Genomic DNA, 27,392 nt, shown 5'->3' with positions numbered 1-27,392 from the left:
AACTACGCGGCAGCACTCCGTGGCTTTGTCTACAACAATGGCCATCCAATTATTTCTTATTATTCATCTGTTTGGGATTCCATGTTTCAGTGTCTGTATATATCAGTTTAATAGGAAGAGAAAGAGGGTCTGTATTTATTAAAATCATATGTTTGGGCTTTCTAAAGTACTCTGGTGTGTATACTGTAATGCCTTGGTATAGCAACCGTCTCTCCCGCAAGGCAGAACTTTCATTCAGCCTTTTGTTTTATGCTCTATTGATATTTCTTCTCCTGGTATTCTCCGTCCAAACGGGTAGTAAACCTGAAAGCCCTTTTCACAGCACAATCTTCAGCGTTCATGTATCCTTTTGTAACTCAGAGAGTGCACAAATCAGTGTGTTCTAGATTGTAGCCATTAAAACAATGTCACAAATGATGTCGGTAATGCTCACCAATCAAGAAGGTAATTCTCTCAAGTTAGCTGCTGGGGACATGTGTTCAGCTTCTCTCATTAGTTTTCTCTCTTTTAAGTTGATTGTAAAAATAAATAAATAAATAAATAAATAAACCTGAATCAAGTTGTATTTGTCAATACTCATAGAGTTACAAGCAGCGAAATGCAAGTGCCATATAATGTCCACAATAATGTGCAATATCAATCAAATTAACAACAACCGTGATAATAAAGCCAATGTAATATTCCTAAGAAAAAGTATACCAATACCGTGTGGGGGCAATAGCAACGTCAACATACAACAACAATAAAAAGGTAATGTGCAATAAAGGCATAGCCATGATGTGTACATGATCATTGGCCAATTAGATTTAATGAATAGCTTCATTGTGTCTTTGGGAGTCGAAGGAATATGCCGTGTGATGGAGTGGAAAGTAAGATTACACGCTATAGCAAACTTTTTACGCTAACTTTTCCTTCATCTCTCTCCTCCTAACCTCAATGTTGTAGCGCTGCTTGTTCAATTAGGACACTGCCAGCGTCGCAAGAATACAAGCTCCACAGGCGGCAGAACCTATATTTGTAGAGCCTGGTGTTTTTTGGGAACGCAGCCAGGCCCTTCCTTTGAGCCCAGCCACTTCTCAGCTTCCCAAGGTGTTTCAACACAATCATTATATAATTGTTGGAAACTTTGATTTAGCCTTGATTATATGGCTTGTGTTCCTCCCGTCACCTGCCTTCCCTCACAGGTGTATGTGTGCAGTTTTCCACCGGTGGGTGGTCTGCTCTCAACTGGTGGAAGAAATACTGATGATATTTTAGTTGTTGAGTTGATATTACACCACAATACTCAATGCAGTATACCTGCAACAATACTTCATTTTACTTGGGTAAAATTACAAAAGTATTGGAATCAAAATATACTTTAATTTTACTACCGGTATTATACTCAAAGATTTTTCTCAGAAATAGCCAAAATATAAAAAGCAAGCAATTCAAGTAGTAGTTCACCCACAAAATGACACTTTACTAAAAATTCAAGGCTTCATGGAGTGGGTAATCGATAAGAAATAAGTAATTTCTTTGGGGTGAACTGCTCCTTTAAGAGGCTACAGTATGTCCCTCCCTGATATTATGTAGTCGAGTAGAAGTACATTAAAGCAGGGGTCTTCAACGTTGTCAGGCCAAGGACCCCTTAGCTGAGAGAGAGATGAAGCAGGGACCCCCACAACCTGTTCATAGATTCCATATAGTTTCATTGTTTGACAGCACAATCATCAGTGTATTTTGGATTCATGTCAATTCGTGTTTTCAGATAATTAACCACTCTAACCGTCAATACATAATAAACTTGACCTTTCACTCTGTACTTAGTCTGCTCTTTTTTCCCCTCTACACCAAACCTCTTTCTGCGAGGCGTTGTGTGCTTTTAGATCTGCTATTTTTGGCTAAAGTTCTCTGAATATGGACACTAGGGTTCAAGTGGTTAATATAAAAATGGAGGAAAAAAAGTTTCTATCACACAAATATTTGAAGGACCCCCTGTAGTAACTCTGAGGATTCCCTGTTGAATTAAAGCATCCAGAGAATGGAAATAACTCAAAGTAAAAGTACCTATAAAACGGTTCAGTATACTTGAGTCAATGTACATAAGTATACAATACTTCCCACCAGACGGGTGGGTGGCATTCCCCTCCCCTCTCCTCCGTGCTATCAAAGCAGAGGAAATGGCTACCCGGCTTCCTTTTAAAACAGGCTTAAAGTCTGAAAGACAAGGCCGTGCACGTACCATAATGGTACTGTACTACACATAATGCTACTGTACCGTGTGTGCACTAGCGGGCTCTACGGCAGCAGCTAGAGAGAGAGAGAGAGAGAGAAAAAAAAGAAAAACTTCAACCTCGTGTATATCCTGCATCATAAAGCATAATGATAGGGCAGGGATGAAAGCGCGCACACAGTGGTGTGTACACACACACACACACACACACACACACACACACACACACACACACACACACAATCACACACACACACACACACACACGCGCTGTATAAACACAACATTTGCCGGCAGCTATCTTGGGGAGGGAGGGTTTCTTTCCGTTTTCGGCCTCGGTGGCGACACAAGCAGGTGTGACACAGAGAGAGAGAGAGAGAGAGAGAAAGAGGTTTCATTTTAATGGTCTCATCACCGCGGCCGTGGCGGCGGCGGTGGGTTTTTGAGATGCAGGTGTTGCGCCGACCGGGAAGGGAGGGAGGTTTTGTTTTGTTCGTTAGCGGTTATTTAGTTTTCCTAGTCTGTGCTTATTTTCTTATTGCTTCTTGCCTTTTTTTTTTCCCGGGGTTGAACTCAAAGTGGAGATAATTGTGTTTTGTTGTTTGGGTTCCTTTTTGGTTGGACGCCGGTGCGTGCGCTGATTTATAAGAGGCTTATATGCTTGCCTTTATACAAAGCCTCAAAGAAGTGCAGAGCAACTCCGCAAAGAATCAAAGTGATTAAAAAAAAACGTGTTTCAAGTGGCCGGCCACATGGCTTATAGGTTTAAATGTGATATTGAACTTAATTGTATAACTTGTTCACGAGGTGCTTGTTTAGTTTGGATTCCATTCCATCCCCTGGCCGGGTCTTACCAAAGACTATAAAAGTGGGACCCAATACAATGCCTCCCTGCTTGGCACTCAGTATCAAGGGTTGGATTAGAGGTCCCTGTAACATACTAGGGTCATGTCTAGGGCAGGGGTCTTCAATGTTTTCAGGCCAAGGACCCCTTAGTTGAGAGAGAGATGAAGCAGGGACCCCCACAACCTGTTAATAGATTCCATATAGTTTCATCGTTTGACAGCACAATCGTCAGTGTATTTTGGATTCATGTCAATTTGTGTTTTCAGATATTTAACCACTTGAACCGTAAATACTTAATAAACTTGACCTTTCACTCTGTATTTAGTCTGCTCTTTTTCCCCTCCAAAAATAGCCGATCTACAAGCTTGTAGATACCGAATTTATAGCCTGTCCTGTCGCCTGACATTAAAATAGCCAATCTATAAGCTCACAGCGCATTGCATCCGCCAGTGCCGCCACGCACTGTGAGCTTATAGAGCGGCATCTTTTCCCCGTGCACCACTATACAAAGTATAAATCGTACTTTTAAGTGTCTGTGTGTTCAATATGTTGGACTGTGGCCTGTGCCTTGGCGTGTCTGTATGAAACAACCCAGGACCTCTGGGAATCGATGACCTCCCCAGGGACGGGGTGGCTGTACAGTATGACCTCCCCAGGGATGGGGTGTTGGGACATAGTGAGGCACCGTGTGTGTGTATGTGTGTGATTTGTACGGTACATGTTGTTCTCATGTAACAGTTCCACCAGACAATAAAAAAAGCACTAGTCGTTTCAGTTATAAGTGATGTTTTATTGGTTATTTCGATCTTTCCGGGTCAACATGGCTATAACTACTTCTGCCCTATATAATGTGGATTGATAAAGATGATTTGCGGAACCATTGGAAAAGTAATTTGTGTAATTATGAAGTAATGACACAAAGAAAAGATCAATTATTTGACCCACAATATCGATTTTTCTTTTCTGTTTCCACGGCAATGCAAACGGCGGTCTCTGCCAGTTCACGCGGTGGACTGCCTCGGTGGAGAGACCTGTTAAGCTACGGGTCCATTTGGTTCCATTAGTAACCCTGTAAGGGTCCATTTGGTTCCATTAGTAACCCTGTAAGGGTCCATTTGGTTCCATTAGTAACCCTGTAAGGGTCCATTTGGTTTCCTAACTATCAATCATTTAGCTGGGCAGTGGGTACCCAATTCAATTAAATTCAAATAAGCTGTATTGGCATGAGAAAACATTATGTTTAAATTGTCAATCTAGCTAGTTAGCAAGTGTCAAACGTAATAAAACAATGTAAGAAATGTTTAATTTGTGCAATCTAAAAAAAATATATATATAATAATATACAGTTGGAAGGGGTACAGCATTGTGTTAAACAGAGCTATGTCACATTGCGTCATTATACATGTTGCATATATAAGGGTATAGTATAAAGCTTTAAAAATAGCAATCAAAGCCTCGGTGGGGACCCCCTCTGGAACCCCGTCAAGGACCCCTGGGGGTCCCCGGACCCCACTTTGAGAATCTCCTTTACTGTAAGTGCTGATGCTGGGGGCCTGTCAGAGGAGATGGAGTGGGGTGCAGGTGGGCAACATGTGTGTAGGGGGCTGGGGATGCCAAAATTAACCACGCAGCCTTCTGGAAGGTTGTCACGGGTGCAAATTCAAGGGCGCGTTTGGGATGTGCTCTACTCAACATCCGTGCCGGGGCGCTCGCACGTACACACACACACACACACGCATGTACACAGTACACACACATGCATGCACGCACGCACATGCCTGTACCTGTACCTTGATCACTACACAGATATATCAACTCCCATGTGTATAGCATAGATGCAGGACCAGCGAAGCACATGCACACACACACACACACACACACACACACACACACACACACACACACACACACACACACACACACACACACACGCACAGCTCCATCAGGTGATGCAGCTGCAGGGCGGAGCAGGGCTCTTTGAACCTGGCTTCCCTATTTTGGGGGCGTGGCCGTCAGTGGCCAGACACAACACTAATGAATGTTTCACTAGCAAAGATCTTCTAGCTCATACTGTATAAGCTGTCGCATTTACGATACAAAGTTACTTGTGAGCTTGTAGATCTGCTGTTTTCGCTATTCGTCACAAACTTGAATACGCGTAAACACGAAACAAAAAGTTCAGGAATTTGTGTTTGGTAAATTAATTTTGATAAACGTACATTTGACTGTACGGTACAGTAGAGATGGGATTTATGGCTCTTTGAAGTGAGAGAGCGTTGCGACGCATTGTGAGCTTGTAGATCTGCTATTTTCAAATGATTTTTCTACATTTTACTCACTGGAAAACCTGTGAAACAGGACATTCTGCATAATGAGTACGTTCTAATATTGGTAGACTTTAAGTACATTTTGTACCAATACTTTTTTTTTACTTTTACTAAAGTACATTACCATTCCAGACTTCTACTTGATTGCAGTATTGATATTTTTACTTATGTAAAGAAATTGAGTAGCCTACTTTTCCCACCACTGCTCATTAGAAAGGAACGGCTCCCTACTGTGAACCGAATCCTATCGTTCATTTCAAAGAGCCGTTCAAAACCCTCAATTCATTCGCGAACGCCCCACCTCTACGGTACAGTCAACATCAACAGCAAATAAGCTGTTTGGCGTTGGCAGAGGTTTCATGGGTGCAACCCACATCCTCAGCTGCTCTTTCATGTTCCATGTTTCTTACAAAGGAGGCACCACTAGGGACGGGACCATATGAACATTTCATATCACCATTATTGTGACAAAACAAAAATCACGATATTGCGATAATCAAAATCCATTATCCTGAGGCGGAACATTTGCCAAAAAAAATTGCTCGCGTTGTGAGCTTGTAGATCGACTATTTTTTTGCCGAAGACATTCGATAGAGTGAAAAAAAAGACATACCTGTAAAATGATCCCAGTGCATGACGGAGGACGATATCACGGTAAATTAAATCTCCACGATACGATTATCGTGAGTGTTTTTTTTTTTATCACAATGAAGGATTATATCGCTTATCATCCCATCCCTATAGGCACCACCAGTTTAAAAGGGGAATAAACGGGCCAGCCATCCAACGGTACGAAAGCTATAGCCTAAAAAGTATTGTTACAACAGAGAAATAATCCACCCAAACGCATATTATTCCCCAACCTTTTGGGGTTTTATGTTTACATAGGGCTTAACTACACAGGCAGCGGTGTGGGGGAGCCGAGCAGTGATACAATATTTCACAGGGCAAGAATGAAATCTTTCTTGACTCTTGTAACTCGACTGTGACGTTGACTGTGTGTGCTTTGGTCAAGAAAAGGGTGCGGTGTGTGTGTGTGTGTGTGTGTGAGCTGGCTGGCACACAGCCCAGGCTCCACAAAGCTAACAGAAAGAAAAAGAAATCAATTCATTTGTAATCACAGCTCAACAGTCTAGAGTCTAGTCTGCTCTGCGATGGGGGATTTCACGCTTTAGCGGTGTGCCCGAGTTAAAAACCGCACAAAATGTCCATCTCTATTCAAATCGTACCTTCATTAATTACACACGAGAAGGAATGATAACAATAAACACTGCGAACGCAATGTTTGTCGGCGTGTCAGGCGAACGCTTCACCAGAACAATACCTGACAAAAAGACATTGTTTTGCTCCGAGTAGCAGGGCTGTCTCCTCCTCATGCTCGATTAGCTAATCCATTAATCGGTCGGTTTAGCTCACTCGACCAAGACTTTGTTAGTTGATTAGCCTGGATGTTTTTTTTTTCACGCTTCTATTCCCAATTTATATCTATTGTTAAATTGTTAATCTAGGCTAGATATAAGCCTGCAATTCTGCCGCTTCATAAGTGTCAATCAATTAGCTAGTAGCCATCGTGAAATTAGTTTGAATACTTTTTAAACCGTTTGCAAAAAGTACAGAAGTACAGTTCTACAATAATGCTGTAACCCAAAATGCCTTGAGGGCTTTTTTCCATCCTGAAACGGCTGCTTCTCTGCATGATTGAAGCAATGCACACGATTTTACACGTTTGTTGATTCAAAGTCAACCAACTCCTCGTTCCATTTAGTCGAGGGTTAGGGCTTATTTGTCTTTTTATTTTATTCGTGGCGCGACTGTAATCTCGTTCCAATTGTTGCAATGCAGCAAACCGCTATATAATGTAATACATGCACTGTATACTTATGTTTCTTTGAGTCATGATGTAGCTCAAAAAGTTGTGCGTGTGTTCTGTGCGTGTGGGCGTGTACGTGCGTGTCATGCAATGAGTGCAGGTGATTAAAACGCCATGCGCTGCAGAGATATTTGAACGTAGTATTTGCATCTCTAAGCTCCGTGATAAATGTGTGTGTGGTTTGTGCTGCATCGTGCGGCTCAATCTACATAATTGTTCCGTGCAGTAATAATGTGATCTTCTCTTCTTCACAGAGGTTCTGATGAACACCAAGACGGAAACCTCAGACCTGAAATGGACCATCTACTCCCGGACCAAACCTGAGGTACGTGTCGTGCACAAACCAAATGTCTACCCCAACACAGTTATGTTAATCAAACGGGAAGAAAACCTAAACAAAACAAAAAAAGATCGGTAATAATCGATCATTTAATAAAATAATCTATTAATGATTGACGCCTATATCTTGGGCAGGTGGTTATAGTTAAAAGGTTTCAAATAAATAAATAGCATTAGTGTGCTCGCCTTAGCAAGGCCACATAACAGATCTACAAGATGCTTTTGCCATTGTTCATATCTTATCTGCATCTTCCAACCTGTAGAATATTGACACGCCCACTTTGGTTCCCAGTCCAGGGCAAGAAAAACTACGTATTTTTTGTTTCCAGTTCCGAACCAAGTTTTAGCGTTCTGGAACCAACTCATTTTTAGTGGAAACACTCTGAACTGATTCAGAATTCAGGCAGATAAAAAGAAGCGAACCGGTTCAACCCTGGCGGAAAATGGGCCACAGAGACTACTGTATAGATAGACAGATGCCAAGGTTTGATGTTTAGCCGCTATCCTAGTTTCTGTGAAGCTCGAAATAGTTTTCTTTTCACTCCTATCTACGTATGTGCAGTATGTGATGCATTTACCACAGTGGTTCTGTTGACTGCTCGGAGGTTCAGGTCCATTTATTCTGATCTCTCTCTTTCTCAAGTGGTTCTGGATAAGAGCCTCCTCTCCTCTGCTTAAATGCCTACAATTGTAAAATTGTAATGACTTGAATATTTTCCTCCTCTCTTTCGTCGTCGCTCCACTTTCGGGTGCCATTATGGCTTATGCTTTATGTTTTTTTTCCCCCCATTTTGTATATTTCGCTTCTATAAAATGACGGCGCAAATTGAGGGAAAATGTACGGGGCACCTGGATGAATTTAGTTTTTAAACGACGGACACAAATTGCGTTAGAAAGCAGCCCCGTTTTGACCACGAGACAGGTGTGGTTCAGGAGAAAATGGAACATTATCGTCTCTGTCGGGAGGAACTGTCCAAAACCTTTTCACGATTCAAATTCTAAAGTATCACGAGTATCAAATCGACAAGCTCGAACCGCTTGCGGAGCTACTACTTTTGATGCTTTTGTGTGATCAAGTAGGGCGTTCATTTAAGAGAAAAAAAATCACAATCACACCCAGTGTTGAAGTGAGCGGTGCCTTGGATGCAGCCCTGGCGGCAGGACTCAATGGCTAATGGGGCCGTTTAAGCTATATGAACTAGAGGAACAATGTTAAGTCCCTGTCCATTCACTTCAAGGCTGCTCAACAGTGCCACTTTAAGGTAGATCACCTAGCGGTATTGCGGCTGTTGAGGCCCTGCTCATACGGACGTACACACTCAGTCACTTGTTGGAACGGCTGTTACCCCTCAAAAACCCACAAAAATGTAACATATGGAGATAAGAGGAGACGTTTCTCGCCCTGACAGCAACGTTATAAAAGTCTTGGTGCTTTGGAGTAGGAATTCATTGCCTTGAAGCGGAGTGAGTGCACCTGCAGGGAGGCGTAGTGACCGAGGTATACAGTACATACCACACCAAAAGAACATCCATTACTCTCTGCTTTTTAATCCAGTGGCACTAAACAGATGCAAAGTGCTGACTGGGGCTGCTGCTGTTGTTATGACAATATACTCCAGACCTGTACAGTATGTGTGTGGTGGTGGTGGGAGGTTGTTTGTCCTCTTCTTCTTTATGGCAGAGCAGTATAAGACCTGGGAGAGCTTTGACATAAATGTATGTAAATATGTGTAGAGAGAGGATACTGACACAGGCACATGTGTCACATAGAAGTACAAACTTATGCACAGAGATAGACCGGTGGTTCTCAACGTGGGGCGCCTCCGGGTTGGGGACCCCCAGGGGTCCTTGAGGGGGTTCCAAGGGGGGTCCCCAGCTAATTTATTTGATCGTTTAAGGGACAGTTAACGTCATGGAGACTTGAATTCATGGATATTTTTTTGTTTTTTGTCACATTCCTAAGCCAACAATTTGATGGCCAGCAGTCAGTGGTTCCCTATGGAGACACAAAGAGCCTGCTTTGTTCCCTATGGAGACACAAAGAGCCTGCTTTGTTCCCTATGGAGACACAAAGAGCCTGCTTTGTTCCCTATGGAGACACAAAGAGTCTCCTCAAATTATTGGCTTAAGAATGCGACAAAAACTAAAACTATCGATGAATTCAATCTCCATGGGTAATCGATTGAAAAATGTCATCACCGTATTCTTGAGTATTTTACAGTGTAGATAAGAGATAAAGAATCATATCAAACTGGGGATCCTAGAAAGGGAGGTCCCCAAATTATTTTGGGGGGTCCCCAGATGATTAACTTAATGTGCAACATTGTTTTCTCACTCAACAGTAAACAAACCAACATAAAGTTTAAGTGCATAGAGGGTATATGCACATTTCTAAAGTGACCTCTAAAAAACTAAACATTGACCAAATTGTCAAATATTAGTGTCAGAAATTGTGAAAATAGCAGATCTACATGCTCACAACGCCACAAGAACCGTGTTATACAAAATGTAATGCCTCAACTCTTTGAGCTCTTCAGGATGGGGGGACCCCAGTTAAAATATAATTATTTTGGGGGTCGCGGCCACACACACACACACACACACACACACACACACACACACACACACACACACACAAACACTTATGCATGACGTGCAGCCATGCCAACAACATGGCATCATGTGGCGTCATCATTAGACCAGAAGGGCGGCAGTCTCACCAGCCACAGTACAGCCGGGAGGGGCGGGTCACCTTGTGACGCAAAGTACACACCAGAACTACACACACACACACAGGACACACACACTGTACTGTAGGACACACTGTACTGTAGCTCCCATCACTCTACTGTGATAGCTGCACGCACACACTCACACACACACGCACGCACACATACAGACACACGCACACACACACACCTGGCTTCCTAGCTGCACATCCTCAGTGTTAATTTATACTCTCACATTTAAATGAACATGAACATGATTTTGCTTTGTAGTTGTTATACAGTAGGGTTGCTGACACAGTACAAAAACAATCACTAATAAAGACATAACACATATTACTCTATATATAATCGTTGCTGTCGGGCAGAAACTTATTACGGTATCTCCATATTTGATCACTACAACGTCACACTAAAGCATCAAAAGTAGCAGATATGAATGCTCGAAATGCGAGCGTGTAAATTCCAAGTTTCCACCTTCCAGAGACGATATCATACTGTATATTTAGCAACGTTATGGTTCAGATGCATTACAAGGTGCAATGTTCCCTTTAAGTTGCAACTTGATATTAATCTGTATATTATATATTTATAATTCATAGTTATGAATTGGAGAGGAGAACAACAGATATTGATATTATATACTGTATTTCTCTGCAGTGGGAGGAGGTGAGCACTGAGCAGTCTAGACTAGGAGAACAAAATATAGTTTAACACTTCCGATGCCAATTACATCCAGGAACGTCTCTCCTGGTTACCATGGTTACCAGGTAAACAGGCGCTGTGGCGGCGGCTGCTGAGCGAAAAAAAAAAAACCTGTCATATCCCATGATGCAACTTGGCTGCCATCATCAGGAAGTGTGTAATCTCCATAGGCTCCTATTCATTGCTGTTGCAAAGAAACAACTTTATCTCGGAATCTACTTCCAAAAACGCTTCGATCGCCGATAAACACTTTTTTCACGTCAACACTGAGCTGTGACGGTCGGCCACAGTTAAACTTTTTCATTTCTGTCTGAAAGTGAACACGCCGGTCTACATCCGGATTTAGTGAATTTCCACAACATGGACACGATCGTGGCACTAACATATCCCTTTTATGCCCATATATGGAGTTCCCTGATGTCATCAATATTAAGCCCATATCTAACAACAGGACTTCATATGGGAATGCCCATATATGTAGGCCACATCGGCTACATACCACACGGGGAAAGATGTCAGATGTCATAGACATCATAGGACTTTCACACAACGAATATCTGAGTAAGCATGTTTGGGCTCTCACAGCATATCTCCATATACAGTACATGGATCTCCATATATGGGTACCAGGGGTCTCCATATATGGGTAACTGGCCCGATATACATCACTGGCCAGATGGCCACGGCATGGCGCGACCTCGGTCTCTTGTCGCCCTGATGCGTCTTACAATATATTATATCGTCGTTGTCGGGTGGAAACCTTGTATGTCCAAAAGTGTTCGTTTTGTATTTATCATTTATCAAGAACTAAACTAGTGAAAACAGCCGATCTACAAGCACACAACGCCTCGCGCCGCGAGGCGTTGTGTGCTTGTAGATCTGCTGTTTTCACTACCTTTGTGCGACGGCCTTGTGTGATGAAGCAGGGCTTTACCTTGTGAAAAAACGTACAAGTTTGAAACTTGGAGATACAAGGTTTCTGCCCGACTGTGACGATATGATGTCTTTCTCTTCAGTGGGAGGAGGTGAGCGGTCTGGACGAGGAGAACAACAGCGTGCGGACCTACCAGATCTGCCAGACGGACAGCTCCAGCAGCCACTGGCTGCGCAGCGGGCTGATCGCGCGGCACGCCGCCACCCAGGTGTACGTGGAGCTGAGGTTCACCATGATGGAGTGCTCCTCCAGGACCACGCACCACCGCTCCTGTAAGGAGACCTTCAACCTCTACTACTACCAGGCCGACTCCAACGAGGCCACGGACACACACCCTCCATGGATGGAGAACCCTTACACCAAGGTAAGAGACCATTAAATAGCTATTGGAACCCTTACTCCAAGGTAATTTAGGGGGATTATGAAAACTATACATTTTTGGAAACTTCAGAGTATAACAAATCAGAAAACCCATCATTCCATTTGCAAATTTGATTTTGCACACAAAAAAAAGCCATTCCTTGGGCTAAAAACGGCCCCACGAAACTATGGTTTAGTAATGAGTCATCACTTTTCACAGTTTTGTGTTGGCCATTTTTTATCCCAAGGAAAGATTTTCATGCAAAACAAATGCTTGCAATGGATTCAGAATCATGAAAAACCCCTAGTTTGACCCCTCACATGCTACTTAAAACAGATTTATTTTTTGAGCGGTGGTCACAACGCTCCTATACGTGGCCGTGTGTGTGGGTATGTCTCCGTGTCTGTCTGTCTGTCTGTCTGTTGCCTGTCAGTACCTTTTTTGACCACACATGTTAAGGGAGGGGCGCTGTTGTTCAGGCCAGACCAGACACACACACACACACACACACACACACACACACACACACACACACACACACACATGCACACACACACACACACACACACACACACACACACACACACACACACACACACACACACACAGGGGGGGAAGGGGGGGGGGACCACCGCTCAGTTCACACCGGTGTGATTTTTGTATTTCTTTCCTGTATAGTAGAGTTAATGGGAAATTTCCCTAGGGATCTTGCATATGGAATGATGGATTTTCTGATTTGTTATACTCTGAAGTTTCCAAAAATGTATAGTTTTCTTAATCCCGAAATTACACAAGCGACTGGTAGGAGAACAGTAGAACCTATTAGGACCCTTACACCAAGGTGTGAGATCCTTACAATATACAGTATATTATTAGGCCTGCATCCTGCTACTCCTGAATTAAGCAAGGGAAAATCAATGGGGAGCGGCTTATTATTGAAAAATAAACCCTGACCCTGTGGGTGATTTCATGGCTTACGGTAATGACAGTATTCCATTAATTTACACCAGGTGCGTCGCAGTGCAACGAGGCCGCCTCGGAAAACAACGGGAAGTGTGTGATAAAACCCAATCAATATTCGGTTAAGTGCGTCTTCGATTTTTCACCTCAAATGTTTTCAAAACCTTTCTCGAGAGCAAGGTTTAGCTCTAAAGGACGTTGTGTGTTTGTTTACATGGCTGCCATGTTGGATACGGCACAAAATCAAGCAGCGCAGATTGAAATGAGCCAGGTGCTCTGACTGAGACTGTGATTAGATGACGGGTTGTTATTGAGTTCAGCGGTCATTATTAGAAAATAACACACTGCAGAATTCATTGATTGACCAATCAGAACCAAGCATTCAACCAAGCCACGCAGTAAATAGATTGTGTGTGTGATTAATCCTTTCAAGTTTCAAGTTGGCTTCATAATAATGTTCCACAACTGTTCCCATTAGAAAGGCTCGCACCTAGGGCTGTCACGATTTTACATGACGATTAATTGTCGCTCAAATAATTGCGATTAACGATTTAATTGTGTTTTTTCGTTGACAATTACATTTTTGTTTGGCTTGTAGGCTTTGAAGTTGCACATGGCAGATATGACACATAACCTAAATATACAGAGAGATACTTTACAACTTTATACTTAAAAAATAACATTGATAGTGGAAATAGCCGATCTACAAGCTCACAACGCGATGCGACGCGTTGTGAGCTTGTAGATCTGCTATTTCCACTACTTTTTAAAAGTGTTTGAAACTATTTTAAGTCTTAACATTTCTCAACATGGAAACGATTATGACGATTATGCAAAATAATCGCGATTACCTCAAATAATTGTGATTAGACGATTATGTAATAATTGTGACAGCCCTACTCGCACGATATTCTCCCAAGGAGTTCTTCTCTGTCTGGAGTCCTGTTGTGGATGGAATATATTGGAGAAGACTATGCTATTGAAATATTATTGAGAGTTTGTTGTAAACTTGGGGATTCATTCATGTGATCGCCACAGGGCAGAATCCTCACATCTTATGAATGTTTTATGATTATGGATGGATGGCCACAGGTATTACTGTATGTGGAAGATGATGATTTATTTATGTATGTCGGTTTGTATGTGGTACAGTTAAATGTTGTTTTTCTTGTATGTGAGTTATGTTATCGGTTTTTGCTATGTGGTCATCTGTGAAAAACTAACCGTCTCTGACGGGTGGAAACCTCATATGTCCAAAACAGTCACTTTTCAGGATTCGAATTCAATAGCATCAAAAGTAGCAGATCTACAAGCTCAAAAAGAGATGCTTTGCGCTGCCTTTCAAGCTTGTAGATCTGCTACTTTTGATGCCTTCAGGGGTTAAAGTTCTCAGTCCCGGGGACTGATTTCAGTCTTGAGGATTCCACAGGGGATATTTCTGAGATCAGAGCAGATCCGCAAAAAAATAAATTAATAAGGGGGAGGTGTGAATAAGCGGCGTGAATTACAAAGTCATCAAAACGCTAGTCCAAGTGATCTCCAAACTATAAAAGCAGTTATAATTTCAAGATATGAGTATTTGAATTGGCCAGACTAGCAATACAACAGAACTCCAGAGGATAAAATGAAAATGAAGATTGGCACACACACATTCAGTGAAGGCAGTTCAGACCTTCAGGGAAATATTGGTGTGAGCTGCGCATGCCATGTTTCAGAAATCTCATATTGGGATATGGTCTGAAAATACATTTCAGTCTTGGGATTATTTTTGGCTTTAACCCCTGTGCTTTTGTGTGGCGCTGTAGCATAATCAAGTAGGGCGTACATTTTTACGAAAACCTGATTTAGATAAGAGATGAGAGGTTTCTGCCCGACAGCAACAAAATACACGATAAACTGTATGAAATAAGGCTCCAGGATGAACAAGAGGAGAACTGCATTAGAAACATATGTTTATTGTTTATCAAATCAAGTGTATTTATTAGAGCACATTGAAAAACAACTCTTAGTGCTGCACAGAACAATATAACAGCACGAGAGAATAACAGTCAATAATAGGACAGCATACGGAGGCATAATTGACAGTCGGTAATAAAAAACCTAAATCCATAAGATGGAACCAAAGCAACGTGACGTTGCTATCGGGCAACAACCTGCTTGTGAATAGAACAGAGTCTGGAGCCTGGATTTAAAACATTGAACAGAGGGGGGAATAGAATGCTTTTAGGGGCTGCGACAACAACAGCCGAGGCTAAAGTCACCTCTGAGCTTCTAGTTCTCTGGACCAGGGGCGTCGCACCACATTCTGGGCCCTGGGTACAAGGATTCACTGCGGGGCCCCCATGAATGTTCTTCACAGGGGGAGGAGGGGGTTTAACGCATTTAGACTGGGAACGCATTATTACGCTTTATTTTGTGCTTTAACTATTGAAAAATAGCAGATATACAAGCTCACAGCGGGGCACCGAGTGCCGCGCTGCGAGCTCGTAGATCTGCTATTTTTGAAAATCTTTGAAAAAGTCTTTGAAAAACCTGTTTCTATGTCAGTGGTGCTCAAACCTTTTCATGTGAAGGACCCCCAAAAGTATATGTATATATTTAGTTCCAGGGACCCCCCCAGAAGCAGAATTTTAGTTACAAATGTTTGCTTGCCTTAAAGATTTGATATATTCAAAGATTAGCACGCATTTTCACGACTTTTCAAAAATAGCAGATCTACAAATAGCCCCGGCTAATATATATCCCCCATGCTCATGCAGTCCAACACAAAGTTTGTTTGAGAGAAAACGCAGTGTTCTGGAAGTAATGAAGAAAGACCTGGATACAAGACACTCAGGATTATACTCTCCAAGGCCCTTTTTTATTATTTGTATTAATATTCATCTTCTCTTTGTTTTTGGATTACAACACAAACAAAAGATAATGCATGAATTAATGGCTTCACAGAGTGAGTAGGCCTAATTAATCACAATCAGAATCTTCATTGTCACATGGCAGGTTTGCTCGTGATGAACAGTGGGTGAAATTAGTTTTTGTGCAACAAACCCCCTCGTTTTGGTTATTTGAAAGTGAAGAAGAAGTAGGGGAGGGTAAGGGGGAAGAGAGCTAGAGAGATCAATAAAACACAAACAAATTAATTATCCTACATCATTATTTACACATAGTACGCGTATATCTATCCGGTGCTGTACGACATGAGGTGAGCCCAGTACCTGAGGTGAGATTTATTGAATAATTATTCCGTTAAGGCTCTGACAGATAGACAGACAGACAGACAGATAGACCGTTGGTGCCAATTTACGTGCGTCACCTGCTCTCGTGGAAGGCGGGACTGAATGAGACGTGTCGAAGTGTCAACAGAGGAGGCCGCCATGGCGACACCATCACCTGCTGACCCTGGCAAACCGCGGCAGCCGCGCGATACAGCTCCACCTCCTCTTCTCTCCGTTTCTTTATATTCAGCTGGGTTTTAACGTCATATATACGGCAGGGCAGCTTTATACTCTGTTAACCCATTTAGGCCTAGAATTATTGAATGCTTTAACCAGTGACAAATAGCAGATATACAAGCTCACAGCGCGCGCTGCGAGCTTGTAGATCTGCTATTTTTGAAAAAGTCGTGAAAATGTGTGCAAATCTTTGAATATACTGTATGTATTTTCAAAGCGAAAGTTTTTAACTCAAATTTTGCTTCTGGGTGGTCCCTGGAACAATTTTCTTTTAGATGCGGGTCTGTGGCCAAATACATATCATTTTGGGGGTCCTTCACATGAAAAGGTTTGAGAACCACTGACATAGTAGTCTCTCAAGAACAGACTAACTGAGCTCCAGTTAAGCGAAAAGGACCTTTTCTTTGACGATGGCCAGCCAGATTGCTGGCATAGAAACATAAGGTTTTTCAAAAAATCTTAGAAGGATACAAAAGACACTTATAGAATCAGGTCAAAATTCTAATTTTCACGATTATTCAAAAATAGCAGATCTACAAGCTCGCAGCGCGGCACTCGGTGCCGCGCTGTGAGCTTGTATATCTGCTATTTTTCTATAGTTAAAGCATAAAATAATGATACACAATAATGTGTACACGTTCTAAATGGGTTTTAATGAGTTTCTCCTCATCCATATTTTGTGCTCGTTCGGAGCACCGGGGTCACCGGGCTCACCGTGCGCAGGAAGGAAAGACGGGGTTTCACAGACAAAAAAAGGAAAGAAAAAAAAAGTTGTTTTTCAGGATCTGTGCAGAAGACCTTTGGCTATGTAATTAAAAAACAGACTAAAACCGACTCCAAACTGAATGCAGACCGCTCTATCAAGTGAAAACACACAAACATACGCAGGGGTCATCATCGCCACGCCACGCTGGCTTGAGGTGGACCTTTTTTGTCAAAATTAAATTTTTGCCACAGACATTCAAAACAAGTAGAAAATAATGTATTATCAGAAACAATGAGCTAGCCCTGAAAGACCATCATAACAGGCCTGTAACTCTGAGAGGGTAGGAATTGGTTCCATTTGTACACTCCACTAGTACTAGTGGTATGACACTAGTACGGGGTCATACTTATTCCGAAGAAAACCTGGAGACTTCAGTAATTGGGTATTATGATCAAAATAAGCACATTTAAATGGTGTGTAAAATGGGAAATCTCTAATTTGCCACAGACAAGTCTTTGCCACAGACACATCTGTTTGTGTACGGATATATTGATGACCCCTGAAACACACGCACGCACGCACGCACGCACGCACGCACGCACGCGCACACTGTGGCGCGAGCATGAACCTGTCTGTGCCGGGATGATGACATTGCGTGTTTTGGGTCGGTGGTGTCGTCAACGCTCCAGAATAGAACAGAAAGGTGTGAAAGAGGTGCCAACAGGTTTGTGACACCTTGTATTGGCCGGCCTGACACCTCCAGCCTGTCACTGCAGCACAGCTAGCCCAGTGAAAACAACGTGTGTGTGTCTTTATTGACACTGTGTAGTCTGTCTGTCAGGGGGCGTCGGTTGAACCTGTCCATACAAGGAACACTATAATGACAAACCATTCTACTTTGGGATTAGGAATAGGATTACGTGCTCTATGTGTTTCACAGGTGTGAAGTGTCTCTAGATACCATGTAGTAGTAATAATAATAATACATGTTATTTGTAACACACTTTACATTTGAAACCAATCCCAGTGTGATAGATGTAGTGTTAGTGTAAATGTAGCTCATCCCTTAACTAAATATGTTTACTCAAGTACTGTGTTTTGATGCGCTACATCTCAGAGGCAAATATTGTACCTTTTACTCCACTACAATTATTTGAAAACTTTCAGTTACAAGTTACTTTGTTGATTTTGATTATTTTTCTTATTACGAAACGTACAGTAATAACCACGTCAGTTAGAACTATTTTTTAATTCGGCTAGTTGATAAACGGACGATCCTCAAGCTTAGCTCACAACAATAAGATGTTTATACATTGTCAAAACTTGAACTGAAATTGAACATTGTGCATAATGAGTATACTTTAACTTTTGCTACTTTATGTATATTTCGATTGGACTTTTACTGGAGTCAAATATTGAATAGGCTACAGGCCTTTTACCTGCTAGGGCTGTCACAATTATTACATAATAAATTATTTGAGATAATTGCAATTATTTTTGCATAATCTTCATAATCGTTTCCATGTTGAGAAATGTTAATATAGTTACAAACACTTTCAAAAAGTAGTGGAAATAGCCGATCTACAAGCTCACAACGCGTTGCGATGCCACTATCAATGTTCTTTTTTAAGTATAAAATTGTAAAATATGTCAGAGATTTCTTTGTATATTTAAGTTATGTGTCATGATTGCCATGTGCAACTTCAAAGCTTAAAAGCCAAACAGAAATGTACTTGTCAACGACAAATACACAATTAAATCGGTAATCGCAGTTATTTGAGTGACAATTAATCGTCATGTAAAATGACATAATCGTGGCAGCCCTAGAGGCATTTGCCTAGAACGTCCTTTTAGATGCCCTTTGTGTTTTTTTACCCTTCTTTTTTATTGTTGAACAAATGTGCTTTTAAATCTTCCATGAGATGTGTTTTATAGGTGCACTGTTCTTAAGTTACGGATCCAACAGTTTTTACCTTGTTAGTCCTGTTTCTTAATCTTTTGTTGGCCGTGTTTTGCTTCTGCTTCGCTATTTTTATTTTTTCTATTAATGTAGCACTTTGAGATTTGTTTCAAATATAAAGTGCGTTATAAATAAAATGTATTATTATTATAGCCCTACTTGTAGCAGAGTATTTCTACTTTGTGGTGTTGATTCCTCTACATCAGTAAAACATGTGAGTAGTAAGGCGACCATAACTGTCCCGTTCCCCGCATTCATTGCCTGTACTGGTTGAGGAGGTGTCAGCTGGAGTAATGGGCTGGTAACGACGTGGTCGTTTAGCATGAATAGCAGCCTAACGTGTTAAGCGTTTAGCTAGGCCTCCTGTTCATTAGCATCGAGCGCTGCCATTTAAACTGGCCGTTGGAAATCATTCAAACGGATTCCATTGTGGGGCCTGGCCTGCCTGACGCTACTCTAAAAAGAATTTCGTATTATGCCGAATGACTTTTCAAGCTGTCATTGGTTTTGCAGACACATTTCATATGGTGGAATATAACATCTTGAGAGTTTTGGAGGAGTTTTTTGGCATGCTCATTGCTCCAGTCATCTTGATGGTCATACCGTCGCAAAAACCTCTTATCTCCATATTTTAACTTTTTTAGTTTCTTCGTAAATCAACGCTGTACTTGATCTTACTGTAGCGTCACACAAAAGCATCAAATGTAGCAGATCTGCACGCTCGAAATGTGGCGCAAAGCGATGTGTTTTGAGCTTGTAGATCTGCAACTTTTGATGCTTTTGAATTTGAATCCTGAAAAGTAACAGTTTTGGACATTATGAGGTTTCCAGCCGACATAGACCGTATTAGAAGTCTTTAGCCTTGGTGCGTACACCAGATCGGTGAAGATGGGTTGCTTTGATATATACACACTTCCCTCTCCAGAACAGGCATAACATTAGGGTGACATAAATTAGGTCACATCTTTTGACAATGGTATCATATTATTTCCCAGACAAGCTGACAGTCTTTTTAACATTTCCATACTAGGTGACATTTTTATAATGAGTTTTTTTTAGAAGGAAAGTTTTGTTTGACAGCACAGGTCTGCATCACACTGCTCCTGCTCTCTTGTCACCCCGTTGTCACCCTGTCGTCACCCTTAACGTCACGTTAAATCATGTCAGTATGTTCTCACCAGATGAAGTTAGAGACAGACAAGCAGTGGATTGATAGACAGACAGATGCATATCTTACTAGTAAGATGCCTCAGGGCAACAAGCAACCTCGCCCTAAAGGGCCACAGTGCATCGCGGATTCGCGGTAAATGTAAAACTCCGCGAGGGTACAGATTTAACCACATATGGATCCGGACCCGGAGTAATTATAACAAAACACACCCGCTCATATAATTCCCAAGTATATGATGAGCCGCTGAGCTAATTAATCAGCTCTTCTTGTGTGCCTCGTCTTGCTGACAGCTGTTGGAGGAGTCAACAGTCAAGCCGTCCTCTTCACGTGGTTGCGACGTTCTTTTTTTTCCCGTTTCTTGATACAATATATTTCTCATTGGGAGTTTGGGACACATAGTTTGAGAACCGCTGTCATAGGCCTAGAGCAGAGGAAACGTAATTTTCCTCACTACTGCGCCTACGATTGACAACGGTAGCCGCGGGTACTTCTGGCTACGGATACATCTTGTACGTTCAGTCTGTCCAGTTGGGAGCTGTACGTAAGGGTTCGTGTACGGACCTAAATCATCCGGACGATTACGTACTGGGAGATGAAACGGATCAAACGGACGAAATCTCTCTCCCCTCCGTTTCTTGTGTATTCCTGCGGTCCTTATGTACTACTATGCATGGAACTTTACAGGGCATCATTAATATTGATGACATCAGGGAACTCCATATATGGGCATAAAAGGGATTCTGTAAGTGAGACGTCACAGTGAAGCCAGAGTGTGATGTCAGAGCGGCAAACCCATTCTGGTAGAGGGGTTCCCCTGACATCACAGTGACATCAGAGCTTGATGACATCATGATGACACACTTTTACGGTCTATGGGTTTGCCCATAGAAAAATGTGTACACGTCTACTACACGTCTACGCGGACACGGACAAGCTGTTCTTGGTTCTTAGCCTATTCCTTTTTTTATGTCTGCCACACAGCAGAATACTTAAAACACTTTCGGTCGCAATTATCTTATTATTAGACTACATTTTTTCTAAACTGTCACTTATGACACGTTCTCTTCAGTCTTTTGTGTCTTCAAAGTGTTTTAAGTATTCTGCTTTGTGGCAGACGAAAAACAAAATGGGCTAAGAACCAAGGACACACACAGGTCAACCTACTGTAAAGTGTACGGTATATTCCAGATAAGGTCTTGTCATTATCAGATCGACGGCAGGAAGGTACTGTTTATGTTATCATTCCTTCAAGCAAACTCAATGGACCGTGTCAACCTTGTGACATACTGTTGTGTCTCTGCATGCTGCCAGTGCCTAGACTCTGTTCAGTCTTGTCTACCGTGTAGCAGACCCATGTCTTTAACCCAGTGCTGCTCAACCTTTTCAGGCTGCGACCCATTTTAACTGGGGACCCCCACCCTACGAGCACTAAGAGTTGAGGAATTACATTTTGTACCAAACGGTTCTATTGTGAAAATAGTCGATCTACATGCTTGTGAGCATCTGCTATTTTCCCAATTTCTGCCTCAATTTGGCCAATGTTTAATTTGTCATTTCAGAGGTATTAAAAAGTCCTCAAATTTGTCACTTTAGAAATGTGCAGATACCCAATGTACACTTAGACATTATGCTGGTTTGTTTACTGTTGAGTGAGAAAACAACATTGCACATTAAGTTAATCATCTGGGGACCCCCAAAAATAATGACCCACAGGTTGAGAACCACTGGTGTATCAGACCCATGTCTTTAACCCCGTGTGTTCCATGCCAGTCTATCAGACCCATGTCTTTAACCCCATGTGTTCCATGCCAGTGTATCAGACCCATGTCTTTAACCCCATGTGTTCCATGCCAGTGTATCAGACCCATGTCTTTAACCCCGTGTGTTCCATGCCAGTCTATCAGACCCATGTCTTTAACCCCATGTGTTCCATGCCAGTGTATCAGACCCATGTCTTTAACCCCATGTGTTCCATGCCAGTGTATCAGACCCATGTCCTTAACCCCATGTGTCCCCTGCCGTCCTCCTTGTCTTCCAGGTGGACACGGTGGCTGCAGACTTCCTCCTGAGGAAGGGCGGCGAGCGCAAGTTCAATGTGAAGACGCTGCGCCTCGGACCGCTGACCAAGAGAGGCTTCTACCTGGCCTTCCAGGTAGGGATGCTCAATCATACATTCTTTTATAGAGAGGCTTCTACCTGGCCTTCCAGGTAGGGATGCACAATCATACATTCTTTTATAGAGAGGCTTCTACCTGGCCTTCCAGGTAGGGATGCACAATCATACATTCTTTTATAGAGAGACTTCTACCTGGCCTTCCAGGTAGGGATGCACAATCATACATTCTTTTATAGAGAGGCTTCTACCTGGCCTTCCAGGTAGGGATGCACAATCATACATTCTTTTATAGAGAGGCTTCTACCTGGCCTTCCAGGTAGGGATGCACAATCATACATTCTTTTATAGAGAGGCTTCTACCTGGCCTTCCAGGTAGGGATGCACAATCATACATTCTTTTATAGAGAGGCTTCTACCTGGCCTTCCAGGTAGGGATGCACAATCATACATTCTTTTATAGAGAGGCTTCTACCTGGCCTTCCAGGTAGGGATGCACAATCATACATTCTTTTATAGAGAGGCTTCTACCTGGCCTTCCAGGTAGGGATGCACAATCATACATTCTTTTATAGAGAGGCTTCTACCTGGCCTTCCAGGTAGGGATGCACAATCATACATTCTTTTATAGAGAGGCTTCTACCTGGCCTTCCAGGTAGGGATGCACAATCATACATTCTTTTCTCAGCGATAATTTTTTTAATATATATTGACGGATCAACTCAAACAATGTAATAGATTTTGTTGTAGAATTGACTAATTGACTAGCCCTATGCATTACTTCGTTATAGCGATTACCATCAGGCAGGAGGCTTAAAGTACCTCTAGCAAGAAAGAAGGGTTACAAGACATCATTTGTGCCAACTGCAGTAGAACATTTTAAATAAGAAAATGTTTAAATAGTTCCAACCCCTACAGCCCTTGATCACTGCTGCAGCCCGTGTTGCACAAAACTGGCAAAAATAGGGACTTACAATAAGCAAGGTAATAGATCAATACATCAAATGCATAGAAATATTAATCTAGACAAAATAACGTAGGTAGACGAGCACCTAATCAGTAAAAAGCTTTATATAAAACCTAAAAAATGCTATCTAGCTTTCATGTATGGTCATTGGGGGAAGGTGAGTTTTACGGTAAATGTTTGGGCTTAGGTGGAGTCTGAAGAGGTGAGTCCTCAGGCCACGGTGGAAGCTAGGGAGTGAGTCTGTAGTTCTAAGTGCGACAGGGAGTTTATTCCACAGTTTGGAGGCCAGGAGGGCACAGTATCTAGGACGAGTGGATTTTTGTTGTATTAACCATCTCTCTCTCCCTCCCTCCAGGCGCAGGGAGCTTGCATGGCTCTGCTGTCGGTCAGGGTGTTCTTTAAGAAGTGTCCTCCTCTGGTCAGCGCCCTGTCCTCCTTCCCAGAGACGGTCCCCCGCACCCTGGTGCAGGAGGCCCAGGGGGTGTGTGTGGAGCACGCCGCCCAGCAGGGCCCCCGGCCCCGGCCCCCCAAGCTGTTCTGCGGCGAGGACGGCCAGTGGGTGGGCCAGCCCACCACCTCCTGCGCCTGCACGCCCGGGTTCGAGCCCGCCGAGGGCCACGTGACCTGCACGGGTAAGGTTGGACGGGTCACCATGGTGCATGCATGGGGTTGAATGAGGGACTAGACTAAACAGTTTGGTGCTTTTTCTTTCTGTCTCCAGGGAGTAAATGTGGTATTGTTACTTGCGCCAGCAGAGCGTGCAAGTACTGTGTTCGGCTGCGTAGGTAGGTAGGTAGGTAGGTAGGTAGGTAGGTAGGTAACGTTGTTTCCTGTTGAGATTGGCACATTTCACCCAGGTTTTTTCATCTCACTCACGTCACTTTGTCTGCTGACCTCACTCAGCAACGAAATAAACAGAAAATTCACAGGATCCCCATGATGTGCACTGCAATGTAGTTTCACGTGTGACGTGTGATCTGGGCAGCTTGTCCCAGGAATTGTGCCAATCTCTAAAGGAAACAACGGTAGGTAGATGTGTGTGTTTATGCCCGCAGCACCAATCAGGGACCAGCATGTAGGCCATACATGGCCTACTTGTGCACAAGGCGCAAGTTGGCACCTCGACAGAGTGCAGTTCTAGTTTAGTTATGTTTTTTTTAGTGTCTTATAATTCCATAAGGGATGGGACACGAAAAGAATCATGAATTAATTAATTAATTCATTCATTCGCACGCACGGTACACACACACACGCACGGACACGGACACACACACACACACACACACACACACACACACACCCTTGTATCTCTGTACTTGTGTTATGAGTACAATCACTTTAGGAAGGCGATTTTATTAAAGCCATTTTTTTACATATTTGTTATACTTGCGGGGACAATTGGCCCTGTCAAGTACAGTAATACAAGCACGCGCGCGCACACACACAAACACGAACACGCGCACAGAGCCTTGCAAAGGAGCCGGTTTCTGAACAATAAAACAATGGTGGAGTGTGAGGGTGGGGCCTTACAGTGTGAGGGGAAGTGGAGAGACGACGGCGGGGGTGGGGAGGGGAGGGGAGGAGGAGGAGGAGGGGGTGTATGGCGGTATGGGGGGGCGGGGGGGACCAGCTGGTGAGTGGAGGGGACAGGCCCCGGGTCACGGGCCAGGTCAGCACAGCAGCAACGCCGCCGGAAAAGGGTGGTGGGAGCACCGGCCCGGTCTCACCCGCCCGCTGCCTCAATGCCACCCAGGGGTGTCGCACCACATTCTGGGTCCTGCTGGGTACAAGGATTCACTCACATTTTGTGCTTTAACTATTGAAAAATAGCAGATATACAAGCTCACAGCGCGGCACCGAGTGCCGCGCTGCAAGCTTGTAGATCTGCTATTTTTAAAAAAATCTTTAAAATGTGTGCAAGTCTTTGAATATTTCAAATCCTTCTAAGGTTTTTTTTTAAAAAAAACCTATGTTTCTATGTCAGTGTTGCTCAAACTTTTTCATGTGAAGTACCCTTCAAAATTATATGAATTTGGCCACGGACCCTCATCTCAAAATATTTAGTTCCAGGGACCCCCCCAGAAGCAAAATTTGAGTTACAGATGTTTGCTTAAAAAATAGATCTATTCAAAGATTTGCACACTTTTTCACGACTTTTCAAAAATAGCAAATCTAGAAGCTCGCAAAACGCTGTGAGCTTGTATATCTGATAGCTATATAGAGTATAACATAATGAAGGCCCCTCCACCTTGGGTCTTAGTAACTCAGTCCCACTCTGCCACCACCGCCAGCAGCAGCAGCGCTATGTGTTTGGGTATTTTTTGGGAGGGGAGGGGTGCGCTACCGCTCCAACACTCCGGGAAGAACATCAAAGAAAGACGATAAAAGAGGGAGAAACATTGCAGGATGTTTTCCTCCTCCGGAGCAAAGCGGCCGCCGCTAATTAGCCCAATTAGGCTCTGCACGCAGACATCCTGGATGGAGGAACAACAGAGGTGTATGCATGCAGGTGTCTCTCAAAATGGGAATATTGTGTCAGACTCAGAACGCATGCAGCAGATGCCATAGCACCCCAAATAATCACTGACTGTGGAAACACAAGCAAATCTGACACGACTGAAATGTCAACTCTGACTGAAGGCTGACATTTCTGTAGTATAAATCCTTGTTATTTGTGGTCTCGTGTAATAAATAATATTGTAATATTTAGAGATATTGCTTTTTGATTTTCTTGAGCTTGTATGCCATACAGATTCTAAATTAAAACCAAAAAGGCTTTGAATATCTGTACAGTAGGGATCTGTAGGGACCTGTGCAGGAACAACAGGTATACCGTCAGCTGGGAGAGGCAAGGACAGTATGCCTTCTATTTTTCCATACTTTGACAACTTGTACTCCAGTACATCTCCGCTGCAAATATTGCACACAATAATTATTCAACAACTTTAGTTACTAGATAGATAGATAGATAGATACCTTTATTATCCCAAGGGGGAAAATCAGTTGCCCAGAGGCAGCACAGCAGTATAAGGTTATTTACAAAGTTACAGAGAAGTAAGTAAGTAAGTACTAGGGCATTCACGAATAGTGATTTTTAGTATTCGAATTATTCAACCTCAAAGTATTCGAACTGGCCAAACTGACAAATATTAAGTAAGCAAGAGGCCAACATAGTGAAAATAGCCGATCTACATGCTCACAACGCCTCGCAACGCAAGGCGTTGTTTATTTTTGTTGTGAGCAAAAATAAAAATAAGCGAATATTCGACTTCGGTGAACAACGTCGAATAGTGACTTTGATATTCGAATATTCGAATATTTGGTGAATGCCCTAGTAAGTACTAGTTACTTTCACGTTTATTATTACCATATTACAAAACCTCTATTCTATAGGCTAATTATTCAACATTACCCCTATATATGCTCCACGTCCGACACGCAACAACGTACATATGGCCGTCGGGCAGAAACCTCTTATCTCCATGTTTTAATGTAGTCTTTTCATAAATAAATGTTATACTAGTCTACTTGATCATACTACAGTGATGTGTCCACAAAAGCATCAAAAGTAGCAGATGCACAAGCTCGAAACACAGCATGAATCGACGCGTTTTGAGCTTGTAGATCTGCTACCTTGAATTTGAATCCTGAAAAGTCCCGGCTTTGGATATAATTGGGTTTCCACCTGATATCAGGCTATATAGGGGTGTAACGATATAGTAACTGCATCGAAATATCGTTTT

The 27,392-nt window shown here is 42.7% G+C and overlaps 1 protein-coding gene across 1 annotated transcript in view; it reads left to right on the top strand.

Moving 5' to 3' along the window:
• LOC308304865 (ephrin type-B receptor 4a-like) overlaps window positions 1–27,392 on the top strand; it is a gene marked incomplete at its 3' end in the record, with an annotated part of 116,286 nt that overhangs the window by 38,273 nt on the left and 50,621 nt on the right. The window contains exons 2-5 of the mRNA XM_080749493.1: window positions 7,513–7,583; window positions 12,045–12,326; window positions 22,608–22,721; window positions 24,005–24,281. Of these exons, the coding sequence (XP_080605619.1) occupies window positions 7,513–7,583; window positions 12,045–12,326; window positions 22,608–22,721; window positions 24,005–24,281 (744 nt within the window). The remainder of the gene's footprint in view (window positions 1–7,512; window positions 7,584–12,044; window positions 12,327–22,607; window positions 22,722–24,004; window positions 24,282–27,392) is intronic.

The sequence above is a fragment of the Nannobrachium achirus genome (assembly GCF_963921795.1).
Source record: "Nannobrachium achirus genome assembly, chromosome: 19".
NCBI lineage: Eukaryota > Metazoa > Chordata > Actinopteri > Myctophiformes > Myctophidae > Nannobrachium > Nannobrachium achirus.
The sequence above is the reverse complement of the archived record's forward strand: the minus strand, read 5'-3'. Positions and strand labels throughout refer to the sequence as shown.